General features: G+C 27.5%; 1 protein-coding gene across 2 annotated transcripts in view; it reads left to right on the forward strand.

Annotated features, from left to right (window-relative positions):
* LOC117179561 (DNA polymerase epsilon catalytic subunit A) overlaps positions 1 to 23,652 on the forward strand; it is a 67,677-nt gene that overhangs the window by 20,186 nt on the left and 23,839 nt on the right. For both annotated transcript variants that reach the window (XM_033371483.1, XM_033371484.1), the window contains 7 exons: positions 2,286 to 2,532; positions 2,602 to 3,154; positions 9,372 to 9,813; positions 13,923 to 14,514; positions 18,492 to 18,706; positions 19,768 to 19,951; positions 21,902 to 23,577. In XM_033371483.1, coding sequence (XP_033227374.1) covers positions 2,286 to 2,532; positions 2,602 to 3,154; positions 9,372 to 9,813; positions 13,923 to 14,514; positions 18,492 to 18,706; positions 19,768 to 19,951; positions 21,902 to 23,577 — 3,909 coding nt within the window. The remainder of the gene's footprint in view (positions 1 to 2,285; positions 2,533 to 2,601; positions 3,155 to 9,371; positions 9,814 to 13,922; positions 14,515 to 18,491; positions 18,707 to 19,767; positions 19,952 to 21,901; positions 23,578 to 23,652) is intronic.

Here is a 23,652-nt window from a genome sequence, read left to right on the forward strand (position 1 = left end):
TGTTTCCTTTCATTTTTTTATAAAGTAGTTTCCTGCTTCCTTCAAAGTCGTTTTGTATTTTTATCTCTTCTTCTGCTCTAATTGTATCTTTACTTTCTTGAAAATTTCACAAATATTACCAAAAATTTCGAAAATATTTTAATATTTTTCAAAAAATACAAAAAAAATTCAGATAGATTTCAACGAGTGCACATAGATTTCAATGGCTTCCCGAAAATTTTACAAAGATTTCAATGATTTCAAAAATGTTATCAGATATTTCACAAATATTTCAGAAAGATATTAATATTTCGCAAATATTTCGGATAGATAAAAAATATTTCACGAAAGTTTCAGATAGATTTCAAAGAGCGAATTTCAATTTTTTCCCGAAGATTTCACAAAAATTTCAATAATTTTACAAATATGATGAGATATTTCAAAATTATCAAAATTTTTGCCCTTCCCTGGTCGTTTTCTGGGAGAGGCAGTGCCCCTTTACTCCCTAGGACTTTACAATCACAATGTACAGCGACCTTGAAAACCTGGAAATCTCCTTGAATTTTTCGCGAGAATCTTGAATTAATTTTTTTTCTTTTAAAACAGTAATTTTATTCAAATGAAAAAAGCAATTCGAATCTTTTAGCCTATTATAAAAGAAATATCTCTTGTAGAAGACAGCTCTGTATTGAAAATGTGTTTATTTATTAAGATATAATTTATTTTCTACTTATTACAGAATCAATAACGAGATTTCTACGCTTTTTTGCAGACTCTACCAATTATTTTATAGATTGCAACTAACACATTCAACACTGTGAATAATTCTACAAGTTTTTAATTTCATCTCTAATATAGAATGTTAAAGTATACATTTTTGTGATATTTAAATTACCACTTTGTTTTTTTTTCACCACTCCGTTTTTTTAGCACTTGGTTTTTGAGTGGCAATCAGATTACAAAACATTACTAAAGATTTCAAAAGGTTTCAAAATATTTCAAAACATTTAAAAGGATTTTGAATATTATACAAAAATTTCAAAGATTTAAAAAAGGCGTGTTCATCAGATTTAAAAAATTTGAAACATTTCCAAAGATTTTAAAACTTTCGAAAGATTTTAAAGATTTTAAAAAAGCTAAACTAGATGTCTAGGATTTCAAAAGTTTTTACGTAGATTAAAAATATTTGTATGATTTTAAATGAATGCAAAAGATTTTAAAAGAATAGAAGAATTCAAAATATTTAAAAAATGGTACAGTGCACCAGATTTCAAAGAAATTAAAACATTTTGAAGATTTAAAATGATTTTAAAATGTTTCAAACCATTTTACAAGATTGGGACAGATTTGACTAAGATCTCAAATAGTTTAATGATTTCAAACAATAAAAAAGATTTCAAACACAAAGATTTAAGAAAAATGTCACAAATATTTCTAAAAATTTGACTAAGATTTCACACGCGTTTCCCGAAGATTAGGAAAATTTTATGAAGATTGCAAGGATATCAAAGATTTGGAAATGGCGTGTACACCAGATTTCGAAAATTTCTCAAAGATTTCGAACATTTCCAAAGATTTGAAACTTTCAAAAGATTTTAAAGGGGGCATACCAGATTTCTAAGATTAAAAATGATTTTACATAGATTAAAAATATTTTTTTACTTTCACAAATATTTCAAAGATTTCATAAAATTTTCAAAAGAATATAAGAACTCCAGAGATTTTAAGAAGGGCACAGTACATCAAATTTCAATGATTTTAAAACATTTGAAAGATTTGAAACGATTTCAAATTTTTCAATGATTTCAAATGAATACGGAGGAGTTCGAAAATATTTCATAGATGTTAAACTAATTCAAAAAATGTCAACAAATTTGAGAACATTTCAGATTCCAAGGATTTTAAAGATATCAAGGATTTCAAATATTTTATAAAAATTTTAAAAGATTCGAAGAGATTGTACCGAAATTTCTAAAATTTCACAAAGATTTTAAAGATTTCAAGGATTGTAAAGACGAAGTGTGTTCGTAAAAAAATTAAGAATTTTTTATATATGATTCTGCTTTCTTTAAAAATTGATGGCCAATAAAAAGTGAAATTACTCATTTTTTACATCTATAAATAAAAGTTATTTCATTATTTGATGTGAAAAAGTAGACCCGAAAAACTTGACTTGTTACACTCGAAAACCTGGAAAAGGCCTTGAATTTCGTTCCTAAGAATCGCTGGACCCCTTGTTAAATTTCAGCCTGCTATTAAGAAACTGAATAGCAATAGAAATATAAAAATTTCTCTGTTACTTTCAGTTGGGTAAAACGGGACTCGTATCTACCAGTGGGTTCTCAAAATTTGAAGGCTGTAGCTAAAGCAAAATTGAGGTATGATCCAGTTGAGTTGGACCCAGAAGAAATGTGCAGACTCGCTAATGAGGAACCGAGAGTGCTGGCGAATTATTCGGTCTCCGATGCAGTCGCTACTTTTTATCTTTATCAAAAATACGTACATCCTTTCATTTTTGCGTTGTGCACAATTATCCCTATGGAGCCTGATGAGGTTCGTTCAATTTCAACCTAAAATTTAAATGAAATTCATCAATTACCTTATGCTCTAAATTTTCTTCAGGTACTTCGAAAGGGTTCCGGAACTCTGTGCGAATCACTTTTGATGGTAGAAGCCTATCACGCGAATATCATCTATCCGAACAAGCAGGAACAAGAATTTAATAAATTGTCCTCAGATGGTCACGTTTTAGATCAAGAAACTTATGTCGGTGGTCACGTAGAAGCTCTAGAATCCGGAGTTTTCCGAGCTGATATTCCTTATCGCTTCAAAATAGTCCCAAGTGCAGTTGAGAAATTAATCGAGGGCATCGAAAGCACCTTGAAGCACGCGATCGAGGAAGAGGAACAAATTCCACTCGAGATGGTCACGAATTTCAATGAAGTTGTGGAGGAAATCAAACAGAAGCTCACACCTCTCAGGGATCAACCTTTGAGAATGGAAAATCCTGTGATCTATCACTTGGATGTTGGTGCCATGTATCCTAATATCATTTTAACTAATCGGCTACAACCTTCAGCGATGGTTAATGAAACTGTTTGTGCTGCTTGCGATTACAATAAGCCTGGAGCTCTCTGTCAACGAAATATGAGCTGGATGTGGAGAGGCGAAATTAGTAAGTTCAATTGTTAGACCGCGAATTTTATGCAGGGTGGCCGCTGGACCGAGAAAGCGGGAAATGGCAGTGAATTTATTTTTTAAATTTATATTTGACAAATTTTTAGAAAAAAAAATCTGTCCAAGTTTGATTTCAACCGCTTTTTAAAGAATTAGTTAAATAGTTAAGCTTTTGCATTATCAGGGTGGCCGCTGGACCGGGAAACCGGGAAAAGAAGGTGAATTTATTTTTGGATCGGGAATTTTACACATTTTTAGAAGAAAAATCTGTCCACGTTCGATTTTAACAGTTTTCAAATAATTCGTGGAATTGTTATGTTTTTCATTTATGCTATTATTTAGTTTACAATTTGTGATTCAAAACTCTTTTACTTTAAAAATTTTCCATTTAAAATTTTTATTTCTAAGCTTACATTTTTAATTTAAAGAATCTTTAAATGCTTTCTTAAATACTTAAGCAAATTCAAAATAAAAGCCTTTGGTATTGAACATTTTAGATAAAAAACATTTTATTTAATGAATAAATAATTTTTTTAAATTTATCTGTACTTTAAGTAATAAAAAGTGAACAAAAACGATTTTAAACCAGTTCAAAATTTAAGAATTTTCAGATTTTAACGTTAAAACTTAAACGTTTGTCTGAAAGTTGATAAACTATTCTCAACTTAAAAAAAAAACTTCATAATAATATATTCTCAATTAAAGGATTTTTTTAATTTAAAATATTGTTTTAGTTTAAAATATTCAATTTTTAACCCATTCAATTTAAAATTTCTAATTAAAAAAAAGATTAATTATTGAATATATAGCAATATTTGAATTTTTATTTAAGACGAATAAATTGAGACCAAATATTTAAAAGTAAAGAATCTTTAACTGAATTGTTTGACATAGAAAACGTGGAATCGTTAAAATTTCGAAGAGCCTTTAAACTTTGAACGTTACAATTTTAATTGTTGTATTTGAAAAATGCTTAATTTGTGAGTGAAATTTTAAAATTTTGATGTATAATTTACAAATGAATATTTGTAGAAAAAATTGAGTAATTTTAAGAGATATTTAGGAGTTTAAAAAAGGCTAAAAATTATCATGCAAATCTTAGAAAGTTTTCTTAAAATCTTCTAGAATATTTTTTGAAAATTTTGTTTAAATCTTTGAAAAACTTGTTAAATATTCTCTTCAAATAATTTTTCTATGAATCTTAAGAAAATGTTTTTAATACAAATTTTTATATAAATGTTATTTATATATCCAACTTGTAAAAAAATTGTCTAAAATTTGCAGGATTTTCTGAAAATTGTAGAAAGATCCAATTTATTTTGACAGATATTTAGAAGTTCTGAAAAAATTTCCAAAATAATTTTAAATTTAAAACCAATTTAAAACAACTTCTAGATTTCTCAAGATATTGAAATAAAATTTTGAAGCTTTCCAAGGATGTTTAAACTATTTAAAAAGAAAACAATTGTATTTCTAATTTAAGAAATGTTCAGTTAAAAAATGTTCAATTTTTAAATATTTGATGTTTCTATAGCTTAAAATTCCTTAAAATTATATAATTTTGAAAATTTTGAAGTACATTGATTGATTTTTTAATTTAAAACTTTTTAATCTAAATTTTAAAAGTTCAAAATTTAACACTTCCACTTTGAGTGCTTTCGTTTAAAGCTCAGTTTTGTATTACCTCAAGTGGAAAATTTTGTAGCTTTAGTGTTCCATTTTTTTAAATTTCATTGACTGTGAAAAATGTTTGCGAGCGGGGAAAAACCGGGAAATGACCGGGAATTTATGACCTAAAAATAAAAAATTAAAAGCGTTTGAAATATACAATTTTTTATTTAAAAAAAAAAAACATTTTTGTTTAGTAACTGTGAATGTAATAAATTGTAATGATTTTTAAAAATTGAATTGTACCTTAAGGATTAAAAATTGAATAATAATTGATTTTACAGGACGATTCGGAATCAGTTCAAAATTTAAGAATTTCTAGATTTCAAGATTAAAAATTAAAGTGTTTCAATTGGAAAGTTTCATTAGTAAAATAAATGAGAACGCTCGATTAAAGCTTTAGAAATTATTTTCAATTTTTAAATAACTTCAAAATAATATATTCATAATTAAAGGCTCCTACTAAATTTCAAATAATGTTTCAGTCTAAAATATTCAATTTTTAAATGATTCAATTTGAAACTTTTTAATTAAGAAAAAGAATAATTACCTAATATTTACATCTATCTGACTATTCATTTAAAATAAGCAGTTATGAATCAAATATTAAAAACTAAACAAGAAAACTAAACTTTGAACGTTACAATTTTCATTGTTCTTTTTTAAAAAAATGACTTTGGCACATATTTGGAAATTTTGAAAAGATTCAAAATTAATTAAGAATTTGAATTGATTTCAAATAAATGAAACAAAGTTTGTCTTCTAAAATATAAAAAACTAGATTAAGATTCCTTAAGATTCCTAGGAAAATTGAAAATGATTTTTTATCTTAAAAAATTAATTCGAAGAGAATATTCAAAAGCGTTTAGAAAAATTTACAAAGTTGTCGCACATAAATACGGACGATTTTAAGAAAATTTGTTTGATTCGACAGAATTAAAAAAAAATGATAAGAAAAATTCGAATCACTTTAAAAGATGTTTGGAAGTAAAGAAAAAATGTTCAAAATAACATAAAAGTTCAGCATATATAAAATAAAATGATTTTTCAAGATACTGAAATAATATAAGCAGATTAATTTTATACAGAAAAAACGAATTAATTTTCAATAAAGAAAACGATTTTTCTCCAAGACAGTTTAAGTTCCTATCAAATTGTTGAATTTGCAAGTCTAAAAGACAAATTTTCTAAACAGCAGTCGAATTCTCATCCCGAGAATGTAATTTTTCAACAAAAAAGTTCTCATTTTTAACCAATGAAATGAATTTTCAACTAAATAGTTCAATTGTCAGTTTAAAAAAAAGTTGAAAAAATAACTTTTAAGAAAGTAGTTAAACTTTCAACCAAGGAGTTGAATTTTCAAAAAAAAAAAAAAAAAAGATATAATAGTTTATAATTTAACCAAGAAAATATTTTCATTTTAAAAAGAAAACGGATTAGTTGAACCAGAAAGGACACGTTTTCATCAAAATAGTTCAATCCTCAACCAAAACATATTAATTTTCAACCAGAAATATTAATTTTCAAGACAGAAGATTAATTTTCTACGAAAAAAGATGAATCTCAACGAATTACTTAATTTTTAAACCAAATTGTTAAATTCTTCAAATACGAATTTTCGATAAAATACATAGATTTTTAACCAAATAGTAGCTTTTTCAACCAAGAAGATTAATTTTCTACCAATAAAGACGAATTTTCGAACAAATAAATACATTTTTAATCAAAAAGTTAATTTTCCAACTAAGAAGGTTTATTTAGTATCAGAATAGACGACTTTTCAAGAAAATTCATTAATTTTTAAACAAACAGATGAATTTTCCATCCAGAATATTAATTTTTTACTAAAAAAAAATAATAAATAATTAAAAAAAGGAAGTCTATAAAAGATGAACTTTCTAAAAAACAGTTGAAGTCTCAACCCGAAAGTGTGATTTTCCAACACAAAAAAGTACTCATTTTAAACCAATCAAATGAATTTTCAACAAAATAGTTCAATCTTCAGTATAAAAAATTGACAAATAGATGGATTTTCAACCAAGAATATTACATTTCTACAAAAATGCGGAGTTTCTATAAAATAGATGCATTTTTAACCAAATAGTAAAATATTTTCAGTTTAAAAAATTTATTTTACGCAGCCAAAACAATGTCGTTCAACTTTAAATCAAAAAGTCGAATTTTTATCAAAAATTTAAATTTCCAATTAACCAATTGAATTATCCACGAGATAATTAAATTTTCAGTCTAAAAAAATGATTTCAAATAAAAAGTACGAATTTTCAACTAAAATTACGAATCTTCAACCAAAAAGATTAACTTTTAAGAAAGTAGCTCGACTTTCAACCAGTTTTAACCTTAGGCTCCACATTTTTTAATTGTGAATTATATACCGGGAAATCGGGAATTTTTTGAGACCGGAAAATGGCAGTGAATTTATTTTTTAAATGAGTATTGGACCAATTTTAGAAGAAAAATCTGTCCAAGTTCATTTTTAACCATTTAAAAAAATAATTAGTTCAATTTCTATATTATTCACTTATGTTGTCATTCAGTTTATAATAAATAATTCGAAAAGCTCTTACTTAACAAAATTTTCCATTTTAGATTTTTACTTTGAAATTTAAATTTTTAATTTAAAGAATTTTAAAATGCAGTATTGGAGGACTTCAACGATTGAAAATTAAAAGCGTTTGTAATTGGAAAATTTGTTATAAAAAACATTTTACTTGGTCAACTGTAAATATAAATTAATTAACCCCTTCGTTGGCAGAGAGAATTCGACAAAAAGTGCTCAAAATGGCAGGAAAATTTGTTATCCTGAAAATTTGTATCTTGGGGTTTTTGGGGTCGCTGAATCCGAATATGAAGTAGAAATTCAGAAATCTAAAGTGGCGGATCCAATATGGCGGACGAAAATACAAAAAACGGCTCGATTTGAAACATCTTGGTACTTACGGGTTTTTGGGGTCGCTGAACCCGAAAGTGAAGTCAAAATTCTGATTCAGCAACCCGTAAAAACGAGATTGATCCAAATCGAGCCGTTTTTTTTTTGTATTTTCGTACACCATATTGGATCCGCCATTTTGAATTTTTGAATTTTTATTTTAGGTTCGGATTCAGCGACCCCAAAAACCCCAAGTAAGACTTGAATAAAAAATCGGAGTAAGTTAAATGGGAAAAAAGAAGGTTGACGCATTTTGCGTCAATGCCACATAGGGTACGGAAAATTTTGACTCATTTTGCGTCAATTGCAACGAAGGGGTTAATGGTTTAAACAAATTTACTTTACTTGATGTATCAAAAAGTGAACAATTGTTGATTTATTAAGACGAGTCTAAATCTGTTGAAAATTTAAGAATTTCTAGAGCTCAGCGTTAAAAATTAAACTGTTTCATTCTAAAAGCCTGAATCGTAAAAAAATTTTAATAATTTAAAACTGAATTTTTTGAAATAGAAAGCCTTGAATCGTTAGAATTTCAAGGAGCTTTTAAACTTTGAACGTTACGATTTTAATGGTTCTATTTAAAAAATGGTTCATTTGTTAGTAAAACTGTTAAATTAAGATTTATAAATAATAAATCAAACACTTATTATTTGCAGAACAATTCGAGTAATTTTGAGGGATATTTAGAGGTTTTGAAAGGATTCAAAATTAATTTTCAACTGTGGCTGTTTGTACCGAAATTTCGGTACTATGGCCTAATTTGAAACAAAATGTAGATTTTTGCAGATTTTGAACAAAAAATGTATAAGCTTTTAAGAATTTAAAAAGGCTTTAAAAGAACAAAAACATTTTCTTTAGATTGCTTAACAAATTGAAATTGATTTTTTATTTTGAGAAACGATTTGAAATTCAAATTATTTTAAAAGAGATTTAGAAGTTACGAAAAAGTTTTAATAATAATTAAATGTTTGAAACACGTAGATTTTTCAAGACTTTTAAATAAAAGGTTGAATCTTTTTAAGGATATCTGAGCTATTTAAAATTAAAAGAATACAACTTCTAATGTAAAAATTGCCCAGCTTGAAAAAATGTAATTGTTCATGTTTTAATTTTTCCAGCTTAAAATCATTCAAAATACTATAATTTAACATTTCTTTAAATTTCTTGATTGATTTCTCGCTTTAGAGCATTGCATATATGATAACATGAATTAATACTTGTGGAACTGAATCTGAATCTTTGAACTCTACAAGATATAAAAGTTAAAATTTTTAATTGTTCAGTTTAAATGCATTTAATTTAAAATAGTTCAATTGAAAAGTGTCAGTACTTTCCATTTTACAGGTGTAAGTTATTGAGAATTTGAATACAAAATTGTGGAATTAAACAAATTTTAAACTTCGATTCTAAAAGTTAAAAATTTAAGAGTTTGCTCTTGAGTGCTTTAATTTTCAGTTCAGTTTTCATGAAAAAAAATAGGGAAATGACCGGGAATTTTTTCTTTGATTAAAACGGCCACCCTGAAAATTTTATTACACTATTCTGACACTATTTTTTCAACTTTTAAGCTTGTCAATAATCTAAATGAATTTGTTTTTAGTGCCAGCAAGTTTGGGGGAGTACCAAAGAATCCAGCAGCAATTGGAAATGGAGAAGTTTCCACCATTTTTTCCAGGTGGGCCTCGAAGAGCTTTCCATGAACTTTCAAAGCAGGACCAAGCAGCCTACGAGAAAAAAAGACTGACAGAGTTTTGTAGGAAGGCCTACAGGAAAGTCAAGATTACGAGAATGGAAGAGAGGACTCAAACAATTTGCCAGAGGGAGAATTCTTTTTACGTGGACACTGTTCGTGCTTTTAGGGACAGACGATATGAGTACAAGGGTATGACGAAAGTAGCGAAACAACAGGTCGCAGCTGCCATTGCCATAGGAGATGCTGCCGAAATTAAATCTGCAAAGGGCAGGGAAGTTTTGTACGATTCACTACAGCTCGCTCACAAGTGTATTCTCAATTCTTTCTACGGTTACGTCATGAGAAGAGGGTGAGTCATTTTAATTGAAATATTTATGTTTGCGCCAGATTTGTATTTTTTATTAAAGGTATCAAACGAATTTAAATAATTTTACAAAAGATTTGACAGATTTTTAAACATTTCGCAAAGATTTCAAAAGAATTCAAGAATTCATCAAGATTTCGCACAGATCCAAATATCTGAAAGATTTTTAATATTTCACAAAGATTTTAAAATATTTATTTTTTTCTTCTTCGAATTACAAACGTTTTAGAAAGATTAAAAAGGTTTTACAAACATTTCCAACGACTTCACAAAGATTTAAAAAATGTCAACTTCTTTACAATGATTTTAAAAATTTCAAAATTATTTCAACGATTTCACGAAGAATTCGTAGCAATTCAAAAAATTCCATTTAATAAGTTTGAAATCAATTTCATATCTTAAAGATTATTGTGATATTTTAAAAATTATTGTGAAATGTTTGAAATCATTTGAAATCTTTGAAATCTTACAAAGATTCCACAGATCTCAAATGACTTCAAAAATTTCAAATGATTTTAAGGGTTTCAAAGACTTTACAAAGATTTCAAAATTATTCCAAGGATATGAAAAGATTGAGAAATACTTCAAAGATTTCAGAATGATTTCGAATGTTTCGCAGAAATTTTGAAGATTTCAGCAAGAGTTCAAATATTTCACAAATATTTAAAAGGTTTAAAAACATTTAAAAATTTAAAAAGAGTCAAAACATTTTGGAAAAATTTAACAATCATTTCAAAAATCTCAAATAATTTCAAACGATTTTACAAATATTTCAACTTTTTCACAGATATTACGGAGAGATTTCAAAAGTTTCACCCAGATGTAAATTATATTTAATTATTTCAAACCTTTCAAATGACGCACTTGAAACATTTCAAAGATGTGAAAATACTTAAGATATTTATTAAAAAAGATCTCAACAATTTTAAAAAGATTTCAGAATGATTTATAAGATTTCTCAAAGGCTTCGCAAAAAATTGTATTTACAATGTTTGAAATTCATTTGAAATCTTTGCATTTTTTGTGAAATCTTTGAAATCATTTGAGTTATTTGATATCTTTTTGAAATCTTACTAAGATTTCAAAAATCTCAAATGACTTCAAAGATTTCAAATGATTTCAAAGATTTCGGAAGGTTTCAAAAGACTTCATAAATAGATTATAAATATTTCACAAATATTTAAAAGGTTTAAAAATATTTCAAAATTAAAAAAGTCAAACATTTTAGAAAGATTTGATAGATTTAACAAAACTTTCAAAAATCTAAAATTCTTTCAAACTTTTCAAACGGTTGTACAAAGATTACAAAGGATTTCATAAATATTTAAATTATCTCAAATGATTTTAAAGATTTCAAATGATTTCAAAGATTTCAAATGATTTCGAACATTTAAAAATGATTTCAAAGATTTAAAAATTATTTCAAACATTTAAAAACCATTTCAGAAATTTGACAATGATATCAGAATGATTTCACAAATTTCGCAAAGATTTAAAAGATTTTACAATGACATCAGAATGATTTCAAAAATTTCGCAAAGATTTCAAATATTTCACAAAGATTTAAAAAGTTTAGTAATATTTCAATTTTTTACATTTCAGACATTTTAGAGATTTAATAAACACTTCGAAAGTCTCAAATTATCTAAATATTTTCAAAAAATTTCACAAAGATTTCAAAAATCTCAAATGATTTAAAAGATTTTGCATAGATTTAAAAATGTCAGAAGATTTAAAAAAAAAAGTTAAATGATTTATGTCATTTAAAATCATTTCACATTTTAGACAGAATTCAAAGATTGTCCAACATTTAAAAAATTATAAAAATCTCAAATGATTTCACAAAGATTTCAAACAGTTAAAAAATATTGATGAAAAACTTGAAAGATTTCACAAAGATTTTGAAGAGATTAAAAAAGATTTCACCAAGATTTAAAATATTTCAGCAAGATTTCAAAATATTTTAAAAATTTGTTCAAATTTCATACACTTTGGAAATATTTTTAAAGATTTAACAAAGATTTCAAAACTCTCAAATGATTTCAAACGATTTCATAAAGATTTACACTATTTCACAACGATTTTCACGATTTCAAATGATTTTAAAGATTTAAATATGATGTCAAAGCTTTATAATTTTGTCAACATTTCAGAAAGGTTTCAAAGAATGCACAAAAAATCAAACATTTAACAACTCTCATATGATTTCAAACGATTTCACAAAGATTGTAAAGATTTCGCAGAGATTTCATAAAAGTTTCAAAGATTTCATATGATTTCAAACATTTCAAAAATTTAAAATGATCTCAAACAATTTCAAAAAGATTTCAAGTGGTTTCAAAAGATTTCAAAAAGATTTAGAATATATCAAATGATTTGAAAGATTTAGAAAGGATTGAAACATACTTTTAAAGATTTCAGAATTATTAAAATTTTTCTTAGAAAATTCATAGATTTTCGAAAATTCCCAAGAATTTAAAATGTTCAGAAATGTATCAACTTTTTAAATAATTTAAAACGTTTAAAAACTCTCACATGATTTGAAATAATTTCAGAAAGATTGTAAAGATTTCAGATAGATTTCGACGACTTCGGAAAGATTTCACAATAGTTCCAAAGATTTCATATGATTTCAAACATCTCAAATGATTTCAAACGATTTCAAAAATATTTCAAATTATTTCAAAAGATTTCACAAAAATTTTTAAGTCTTAAAAATATTTCAAAATTATAAAAAATAAACATAGGACGATTTTAAAGAGATTTAACAAACATTTAAAAAATCTTAAATGATTTCAAACGATTTCACAAATATTTAAACTATTTTACAAAGATTTTACAGATTTCAGATATATTTAGACAATTTCACCAAGAATTTAGATTTCACAAAAATTTTAGAGATTTTAAAATACTTTAAAAATGTAATAAGATTTAAAAGATTTCAAATGAATAGAAAGGTTTAAAAAAATCACAAATATTTAAAAATAATTTACAAATATAATCAAATTTAAAATATTTCAAAATAATTTCACGAAAGCTTATATACCAGACTTCAGAGGGTGATAAACTCGTCGATTTTTGCCAATTTTTTACTATTCAAGTACGAAATTCTTGATAATTAAAAAGAAAAAACAAGAAAATAAAAATCAAATTTGGATAACCCTCTCTTAAACTTCTCGATTAAAATTTAAAAAATAAAAAAGTAGTAGTGGAAAAGAAGGCCATCGGGAAATGACCTTCCTCTTTCTTTCCTCTTTTTTTTCTAAAGGATGTACACTACGTAGATCAATCTCAAAAGTTGCCTATCTTTAAAATGATTTATAAAATCGACAAAAAAAAGATCTATTATTAATTTATATAGATCTTAGTGGAGGCTTCGAAGCACACTTCAGACAAAAATAATTCAGGTTGAAATTGTTTATTTAAAAGTAGTTATTTAAAGGTTTAGTCTTTCCTTCTCTTCAGGGAAAAGTCTTTTTTTATTGAATCCTAATGATCAAGGCCATTTTTATTCTTCGAAGGATTCTCTAAATTTCTATTTGGGGTGATTTTATTTAAAAAAAATAATTGAGAAATCATACAGTTATTATTGTTATAAACAATCGTATTTTAAATTTTAATTAACACTGCCCAAATGGAATTGTAGAGAATCCGTCAAAGAATAAAACGAGGCCTTGGTCATTAGGATTAAATGGAAATGGTAACTTTTCCTTAAAGAGAAAGGAAAAACTAATCCTTTAAATAACTACTGTTAAATAAACAATTTTAACCTAAATTATATTTTTTCTGAAGCGAGCTTAGAAACATCCACCAAGATTTACATAAATTAATAATAGATCTTTTTTTTTTGTCGATTTTATAAATCATTTTAAAGATAGGCAACTTTTGAGAGTGATTGTAGGTAGTGTACATCCTTAATTTGAAATGAGATTTTGGAGAGTGTGTTGTCCAATTTTGATCGTTATTTTCTTGTTTATTTCCTCATTTGCAAGAATTTCGTATTTAAATTTCAATGTTGCTTGTGAAATGTAAATATAAATTATAATTAGTTCTGAATTAAATTTCTTAAATTTCAATTCTTTATAACTTGATAGTTCTCGGTGGTTCAGTATGGAAATGGGAGGCATCGTGTGTTACACAGGAGCCCATATTATTCGGAAAGCTCGAGAAATTGTGGAACAGGTTGGCCGCCCTTTGGAGTTGGATACCGACGGTATTTGGTGTATTCTTCCAGCTTCGTTCCCGGACAACGTAATCGTAAAAACGACACATCCTAAGAAATCCAAATTGACGGTTTCATATCCAAACGCGGTCCTGAATTTTATGGTGAAGGATCAGTTTACAAACGACGTTTATCACGATCTTGTAGACAAGGAGAATTTAACATACAAAGTGCGAAGCGAGAACTCGATTTTCTTCGAGGTTGACGGTCCTTATCTCGCGATGGTTTTACCCGCGTCTAAGGAGGAAGGGAAAAAGTTGAAGAAGAGGTACGCGGTTTTCAATTTTGATGGATCACTCGCTGAATTGAAAGGTTTTGAGATCAAGCGCAGAGGGGAACTCCAGTTAATTAAGATCTTTCAATCCTCGGTTTTCGAGTCGTTTTTGAAGGGAGAAACGCTGGAAGAGTGCTATGCTTCGGTCGCTAAAGTCGCTGACTATTGGCTCGACATTCTCTTCAGTAAAGTAAGTCACTTTTCCGATTTTTTAAACCTTAAAAACCTGGAAATCTCCTTGAATTTTTGCACGACAACCTTGAATTTTCTTTTTTTTTGCTTTTAAAAGAGTTATTTTATTGAAATGTGAAAAGTAATTTAAATCTTATAGTTTTTTATGAGAGAGACACCTATTTTAGAAAAAAATCATGCTACTAAAAAGTTTTTTTATTTATCAAGATAAAATTTATCTTTTGTTCAATATAGAATAAAGAGATTTCAGGGCACTTTTTGTAGAATGTACTAATTATTTGATAAATTTCAATGAACAGATTGTATTCAGGATGTCTATCCTAACTGAAAATTTTTTCTACTGAAAATTTAACTATTCTATTTTTAGTTAAAGATTTTAATCTATTCTTATTGAAATATCAACTTCTACATTTTTTTCTTCAGAATTCTTTTTTTTTTAATGAACAATGAATTACTTGGTTGAAAGTTAAAATCTTCTGTTAAAAATGACCTTTTTTGGTTCAACGTTTATCATTATAAACGAAAATGCATCTCTTTGGTTGAAAACTGAGCTATTTTGTTGAAAATTTGTTTTCTTCCTTGGCTGAAAATTAATTTTTGTACTGATAATTTAATTATTACAGTTGAAAAATTTACTTTATTGTTAAAAATTCGTTTTAGTTTCTGTTGACAATTAAAGGTTATTAACTAAAAATATAACTATTTCAAACTAAAAATGAACTATATAATTTTTGGTGAACAATTGATCTTTTTAGTTGAAAATCATGTGCTTTGTTCAAATATTTTCTTTTTTGGTAGAAATTGATCTTCTTGGTTGAAAATTCCTCTTTCTGGTCAAAAAAGTCTTTTGTTGATAAATTGTCTTTTATGTATGGTAAAAAAAACTAATCTTCTGTTTTGAAAACTCATATTTAACAAAAAAAATTGTGTTATTGAAAATTTCACTATTCCAAATAAAGATTCATAATTTTATTCGAAAGTTCATCTCTGGTTTAATATTATTTTTTGAACTAAAAATTTGACTATTCAGTTTTTAATTGCATTTTTATCGCTATTAGTTGAAAATTCGTATTTTTTGGTAGAAATTAATCTTATTGTTTGAAACTTCTATTATTACATTTAAAGATTCGTCATTTTGGTTGAAAATTGATCTTTTTGGTATAAAATTCAACTATTTTAGTTAAATTTTTGTAATTTTAGTTTCAAGTTTATCACTTTGATTGAAAATTGAACTAATTTGTTGAAAATTCTTTTTTTTTTTAATGAAAATTTAAAAATTCCATTTTTGATTGAAAATTGATCTTTTTAGTTCAAAATACAACTATCTGGTTGAAAAATTGTCTTGTTTAGTTCAAAATTGAACTATTTCGTTGAATATGTATGTATTTTGTTGAAAAATCGTGTTTTTTTGTAGAAAATTAATCTTCCTGTTTGAAAATTAATCTTTATCGTTGACAATTGAAGTATTCCAAGTTTTCCAGTCAAATGTTCATTATTTTATTTGAAAATTTATTTTTTTGGTTTAAAATTAATATTTTTTAGTCGAAATGTATCTATTTTAGTACCCAGATTAATTTTACCTGAATATGAACTGCATTTCAAGTTTAAGAAGATGAAATAAAAATTGGTTTGAATTATTATTCAAAGTCATGGACAAAATTCAAGAAATTAATATTATTATGTTTTTAGTTTGATTGATTTGTTTATTTATTTATAGATTTAAAAAAAAGTGAAATATTTGAATTACTCCGTACTATGAAAAATTATACTTGGAAAAAACCTGGAATTGTTAGGCAATTTTCCCCCAAAATTTGAGTAGACGCCCTGGTAATATTAGGAATAATTCTATCAGTTTTTAATTGCTTCTCTGCTAATATAGAATATTAAAATATACATTTTTTTATATTCATCTTACAAATTATAAAAATTATTAACTGAAAATGTCGATGTTAATTCAGTTTCAGAATTAGAATGAACCATGACTATACAAAGGTTTTTTCAAGGGGTTGGCTACTCGGTTTTTGAGTATGCACCAAAATTTAAAAGATTATGAAATAATTCTAAAGATTTCAAAATATTTTAATACAGTATTTCTAAGCTTTTATAATACTAAAAAGGATTTAAATTTTTTTTTAAAGATTTCACGCACTTCAAAGACTAAAAAAGGGTTTGCACGTTAGTTTTCAAAGATTTCACAAAGATTTAAAAATATTAGAAATTTTATTTTATTTTATTATAGAGATTTTGTCAAAATTAAAAAAAAAATTCCTAAAGATTTCGAAAATTTCATTAAAACTTTAAGGATTTCAAGGATTTGAACAAGGTGTGTAGACAAGATTTCATAGATTTCACAAAGATTTCGAATATTTCACAAAGATTTCAATTATTTAAAAAAATATATAAAAAGGGTAGTGTACACCAGATGTCAAAGATTTTAGATAATTTCAAAATGTTTTGAAAGGTTTCGCCAATATTTCAAATAATTCATAAGGATTTCAAAAGATTTCAAGAATTTCAATGATTTCAGAAATGGTACATTACATCAAATTTTGAGACGATTCCAAAAGAGTTCAATGATCTAAAACGAGCACAAAAGATCTTACAAACAAAAATTAAAGAACTATTTCACAAATATTTCAAAGATTTTACTAAAATTAAAAAGATTTCATAAAAATTTCGAAAGAATTCAAAAATTTCAAAGATTTCAAAAAGGGTACAGTACACCAGATTTCTAATATATTAAAATATATTAATATTTAAAATATTTCATACAAATTTTATAAAGATGTCAAAATAACACAAGCATTTCAAAGTTTTCAAAAAGGGTATAGTATATCAGATTTCAAAACATTTCAAAAATTTAAATAATTTCAAAAATTTTTAGAAGATCTCAAATGTTTCAATTATTTGAATAATTTCAAACAAATACAAAAGATTTCAGAGGGAAAGATAGAGGAAATATTTCATAAGTATTTCAACAAATTTGAAGCATTCATAAAGTCTAAAAATATTTCAAAACATTTCAAAGGTTTTAAACAATTTAAAAAGGTTTTAATACATTTGACAAGTTTTCTAAAGATTTCACAAATATATCCAAGATTTCATAAACATTTCAAAATATTAAAAAAAATATCACACATTTCATAAAGATTTCAAATAATTTCAAAAAAATTGCACAAGGATTTCAAATTTTGTTAGAAGATTTCAAAGAATTTCAAACATTTCACAAAGACTTTTAAACATTTCACTAATATTTTAAGACTTTAAGAAGATTTCAAGGATTTTAAAGATTCTAAAACCTTTAAAACAGGCATAGTAAACCAGATTTCAAGAAATTTCAAAGATTTTAAACGATTTCAAAATTTTTCAGAAGATTTTAAAAGATTTCAAATATATAAATCAAGAAATATTTCAAAACATTTGCAAGGTTTTAAACAGTTTAAAAAGTTTTCAATAAATTTCAGAAGTTTTCTAAAGATTTCACTGATTTAATACGAACACAAAAAAGTTTTCAAAGATTAAATAAAGAGTTCACCAGTATTTCCAAGATTTCATAAAGATTTCAAAAGATTTCAAAGATTTTAAACGATTTCAACATTTTTCAGAAGATTTTGAAACATTTCACAAAGATTTAAAAATATATAAATCTAAAAATATTTCAAAACATTTCAAAAATTTTAAACAATTTAAAAAGCTTTCAATAAATTTCAGAAGTTTCCTCAAGATTTCAATGATTTGATACGAACACAAAAAAGTTCCCAAAGAGTAAACAAAGAGTTCACCAGTATATCAAAGATTTCATAAAGATTTCAAAAGATTTCAAAATTATTTATAGATTTCACAAAGATTTCAAAAAGTTCAAGGAAAAACGGGAAAAACTTAATTTCTTGACCTGGAAAGGACTTTGATTTTTGTTCCTAAGAATCGCTGGACAGCTTATATTAGCATTTTAATCACACTGTCTTTATTTCTCAGGGTGCAAATCTACCGGATTCTGAGTTGTTTGAACTTATTTCGGAAAATAAGTCCATGTCTCGGACACTCGAAGATTATGGAAGTCAGAAGTCTACTTCCATTTCAACTGCTAAGCGATTGGCTGAGTTCTTGGGAGATCAGATGGTGAAAGATGCAGGATTGGCTTGTAAATATATCATCTCCAGGAAACCAGAAGGGTCTCCTGTTACTGAAAGGTATTTAATTTATATTTGCGATTAATATTGACAGGGTGCAGAGCTACAGAAATTAAAAATAAGAAAGAGCGTTAAATTCTTCAAAAAATCTCGCTAATGAGCTAAAATAACCATTTACGGAAATTTGTATATTTTTGAAGATGTACTTATGAATATTATTATAAAAATTATTGATTAAAAAATTGCATTAGACCAGAGTTTCATAACATAAACAAATGAAAAAGGCGTCATATTGTTAAAATGGCATGCTGCAATGAACTACAATAATTATTTTTATATTTTAAGGATTGTAGTTATTAATATTTTTCAGGATTGCATGAAAATAACAAAAAATTTCTACGATGCAAATATTCCGCCCAGTAATATTTGTCATTTCTTTGAACACACTCTTCAGATTTCTGTATTTTTTCCATTCAATAAATGAAACAATTAAATTTGTTAAAAAATTTGTTTAATTACTTTTCAAACTTCGATTGCATAAACTATATTGATTTTACTGATAACTTTCTTAATTTACGGATTTTTTTTCATCGTGCATGTTTTTGGCAATATTTCTCTTCATTTTATTAAAAATCTTATTTAAAAAATGGTTCGAGATAACTGAATTGCGAAATTATCGTTTTTTTTTGCGGAAAAATCTTGAAATATAATATTGATGAACTAAAATTATAATGAAAAGAAACCAAATAAAAATGTATTGCAAATTTTTTTTGCAGTGAACTCAATAGTGCAGGCTCAAGGTTAAATCAAGGACTAAAAATCGGATTTTTAAAAATAAAATGTGCAAAAGCTCTAAAAATAATTTACAATAAAATATTGATAATAGATGTGTATAGAAGTTATTTATGAGTGGTTGTGTTGTCATTTTCAGCGAAATTTATATGATTTTATGTGCCAATAATTAAATTTTCGCAAAAATTGCATATCTGTACTTTTGGAACGCAATCATTCATTAAAAAAATTAGTTTTGATTCAGAAATATTTCACAAATATGAAACCCCCCCCCCCCCCCAGCTAAAACTCCAAATTCTTGACATACAAAATATTCTGATGAATTGCAGAGCGATTCCCTTAGCAATTTTTCAATCTGAGCCAAGCGTAACGAGGCATTATTTGAGGAAGTGGCTGAAAGACCCGAGCATTCAGGAGCCAAATATCCGAGAAATTTTGGACTGGGGTTACTACGTTGAAAGACTTGGAAGCACGATTCAGAAAATTATTACCATTCCAGCAGCCATGCAAGGAGTGAGTAATTTTGCCTCACATTATTCATTTACATATTCGGCATTGCTACATGTTAAGGAATTCCAGATTGTAAGGGAAAATCGAGGAACTTAAAACTGGTCAGGGAATTTCAAAGAGAACCTGACAGAATAAAGTTATTTTCAATAAACTGAAGTCGTAATTAATTTTAGTATTATGTTAAAAATTTCACAGTTTTCTTAAAAAATCATTCTTTTTAGTTGGAATTCAACTTTTTTGTTGAAAATTTGTCCTTTTGAGTTGAAAATTCATATCCTTTAATAGAAATTGCATCTTTCTTTATTCAAAATCTCAACTGTTTGGTCAAAAAATAATTTGTTTTGGTTGAAGATGTTACTGTTTTGTTAGAAATTTGTTTTTTTTTGTTTGTTTAATTCAACTATTTCTGGTTAGCAATTGTCAGGGAAAGTCAGGGAATTTAAAACTGGTCAGGGAATGACAGAGGAAACCTGACAGAATCAGGTTATTTTAAATAAAATATTTCTATTTTACGTGAAAGTTCAACTATAAATTAAATTAATAATAAATAAATAAAACCAAATTAAAACTAGTATATTTTGGGAGGAAAATTTATATTCTTTTTTTGAAACTTCATTTATTCTTTTGGAAATTTGTCTCTCTTGTAGAAAATTCCTCTGTTTGGTTAAAAATTCATTTCTTTAGTTAAAAATTGAGCTAGTTTTTTAAAATCTCGTTTTTTTTTGCTTGAGAATTTATTTTTCCAACTGAAAATTTAATCGACCTATTTTTGGTTGAAAATTGGTCTGTTTTAGGTGAAAATTCAACTATTTTGTTGAAAATTAGTCTTTTTTGTAGAAAAGTATTTATTATTTCAAACATCCTTTTTATTTAAAATTCATTTCTTTGGTTGAAAAGTTAACTATTTTGTTGAAAATTCATTTTGATGGTTCAAAGTTTATCATTTCAGTTAAAAATTCATTTGTTTAATTGTAAAGTTTACTATTTCATTTTTAGTGGTAAATTTATCTTTTTTTAAAGAAAATTTAATCTTTTCAGTTGAAAATTTGTCTGTTTTTTTAATTAACTGTTCAATTGAAAATTAATCTTATTTGATTGAAAAATCAGCTTTTTACTAAAAAAGTAACTTTTTGGTCAAAATGTAACTGTTCCATTTTTGGTATTTTGTTAAAAATTTGTCTTTTGTAGAAATTCCATCTTTTGGGTTAAAAATTCATCTAATAGTTTAAAAATGTATTGTTTTCGTAAATTATTTATAATTTCAGTTAAAAATTCATTTTTTTGTTTGAAAATTTAACTATTTTGTTAGAAATTCTCATTTTTTTGTTGAAAGTTGATTTTTTGAACCATATATGTGACTATTCTATTGTTAATTGGAAAATTTTTCTTTTTTATTTGAAAATAAATTTATTTGTGGAAATATTTATTTGTGGAAGTATCAACTATTACACTTCATAGTTTTATCGAAGTTTCATTAGTTTGGTTGAAAATTTAAATATTTTGTTGAAAAGTTTTCTTTTTTTCTTGTTTAAAAATAAATGGTTTCAACTGACGATTTAATCCCTCCATTTTTTGGTTTAAAAGTTAAATTTTTAATTTGAAACTCGACTATTTTGTTGTAAAATTAATGTATTTTATCCAACGTTTTCATCGAACATCGCCCTTAAAGAAACCACTTGGATTATGGAAACTTCTTATTATTCTTATTCGGTATGACTATTGTCATGAAAGAGGTTTAAAATGAATTTAGCGACAAACCTTTTTTTGCATTAACATTATTGATTTCGTAGGTGTAAGGTTCATTTTATACCGAAAAGAGAAATTTATAATGATCTGGCAAACTGAAAAATTGATCAGGGAAAGTTCAGGGGATTTCGAAATCAGGATTCTATAGCAACCTTGATATTGGTTCTTAGTCTCTTAAATCAAAAGATTCTCCTGATTGGATTTTAGCTTGCAAATCCAGTACCAAGAGTTCAGCATCCAGACTGGCTCTATAAGAAAGTTAACGAAAAGAACAAAGCAAAATCGCAGATGAAGATCAACGAAATCTTCCAAGCGGTTCCAAGAACGCATGAAAACGAAGAATCAGGTATGGAAATCCCTGACGGGGAGGATCCACCCGACATCGAAGACATCGGAAGCAAATCACCACATTTCAAGATACCAGCAACCTCAGCAGTCCACAAACGAAAACGAGTAGTGTCTTCCTCCGAAGAGGAATCCGAGGATAAGTCAAAATCCTGGAAGGAGGTCTTTGGCCCTGCTCCACCGATGGGAACAACCTACAAGGAGAAAATGGAATGGCTCGAGTTCCACAAGAAGAAGTGGGCTTTTCAATTAAAGCAAAGGGGCCTGGAACCCGGTGCGAAGAGAAATAAAAAGCGAGTCGACAATAGCTTCGATCAAGCTAATCGCCCGAGTGCGAGGAACCCGATTGGTGGATCCTTGGGTGGATTCTTGAGACGAGCTCAGCGGAAGTTATTTGACACACCCTGGCAGATAATACAGATTGTAGAGACAAGTGAACTCGGATTGTTTCGCCTCTGGGCACTTGTTGATCAAGAATTGCACCTACTGCGTCTCAATGTTCCCCGAATTTTCTACGTCAACAGGCGAGTACCCTTTCCTGAAGAAACCAATGACAAAAATTGGAAGAAGTGTTCAAAGATTTTGCCTCGAGGACGACCGGTCTTCAATCTCTATCGCTACACAGTCACGGAATCCAAGTTTAGGAGTTTCAACGCCATGGATGATCTGACGACTCCAGATATCGAGGGGATCTACGAAACGCAGATGACTCTAGAGTTCCGAGCAATTTTGCAGTTGGGTTGCGTCTGCACCGTGGACAAAAATGCGGCTGGTCAGATGGCTGATGGTGCTGACACTTTCAACCTTGAGCATGTCACTTTCCAGAGCATTGCGGTTCAACCCTATTTGAAAGAGGCGGGGGTTTTGAAATACATTTTCCTCTACCATCACTGGTCCTCGAATCATCAGCGTGCGATCTGGGGATTGTTTTTGAGTCCAAGCAAAAGGTCCCACATTTTCGTGCACGATACTGTCCGGACGAATCAAATGCCGAATATGAATACGCTCTACGTCGCTGAAAGGAGCGTTGCCAGTGAAAAGCACTCGGAGGAAAGTCTGAAAAATACTCCGGACGCGATGCATTTCGAGGTGAAGATTGAAACGGATCTGCAGAAAGTTTATAAGGCCATTCAGGTGGCACTGAAGAATTATAAGAATGAAATGAAAGGAGCGACGGTTTTGGTTCTCCAGACGCCGATGGACGTTCCAGTCGTGACCAATAGTATGCCGATGCTGAACGAGTTTCCGGTGGTTAAGACGCATATTCAGGATGTGGAGAATTTGTATAATACATTCGAGTGGCAAAAGGTCGGAGCGAAGGCGATGCTTCGTCATTATCTGGAGTGTGAGAGAACTCTGGATTTGATGATTGAACAGTGTCGATATTTTCATGCGCCTATTGGAAATATTCCGCCGGATGCGACACTCTTTGGGGCGGATTTGTTTTATGCCAGGCATTTGCAGAAGAATAATTTTGTGCTTTGGTGCTCGCCGACGGAGAAGCCAGACTTTGGAGGCAGTGAGAATGATGATAACAGGTCAGATTATTTACTTTGGTTTCAATTTTTAATAGGAGTGGAGGGGCCGTGACGAAATCACTGCAATTTCCGATG

Source organism: Belonocnema kinseyi, chromosome 9 (assembly GCF_010883055.1).
Source record: "Belonocnema kinseyi isolate 2016_QV_RU_SX_M_011 chromosome 9, B_treatae_v1, whole genome shotgun sequence".
Classification (NCBI taxonomy): Eukaryota; Metazoa; Arthropoda; class Insecta; order Hymenoptera; family Cynipidae; genus Belonocnema; species Belonocnema kinseyi.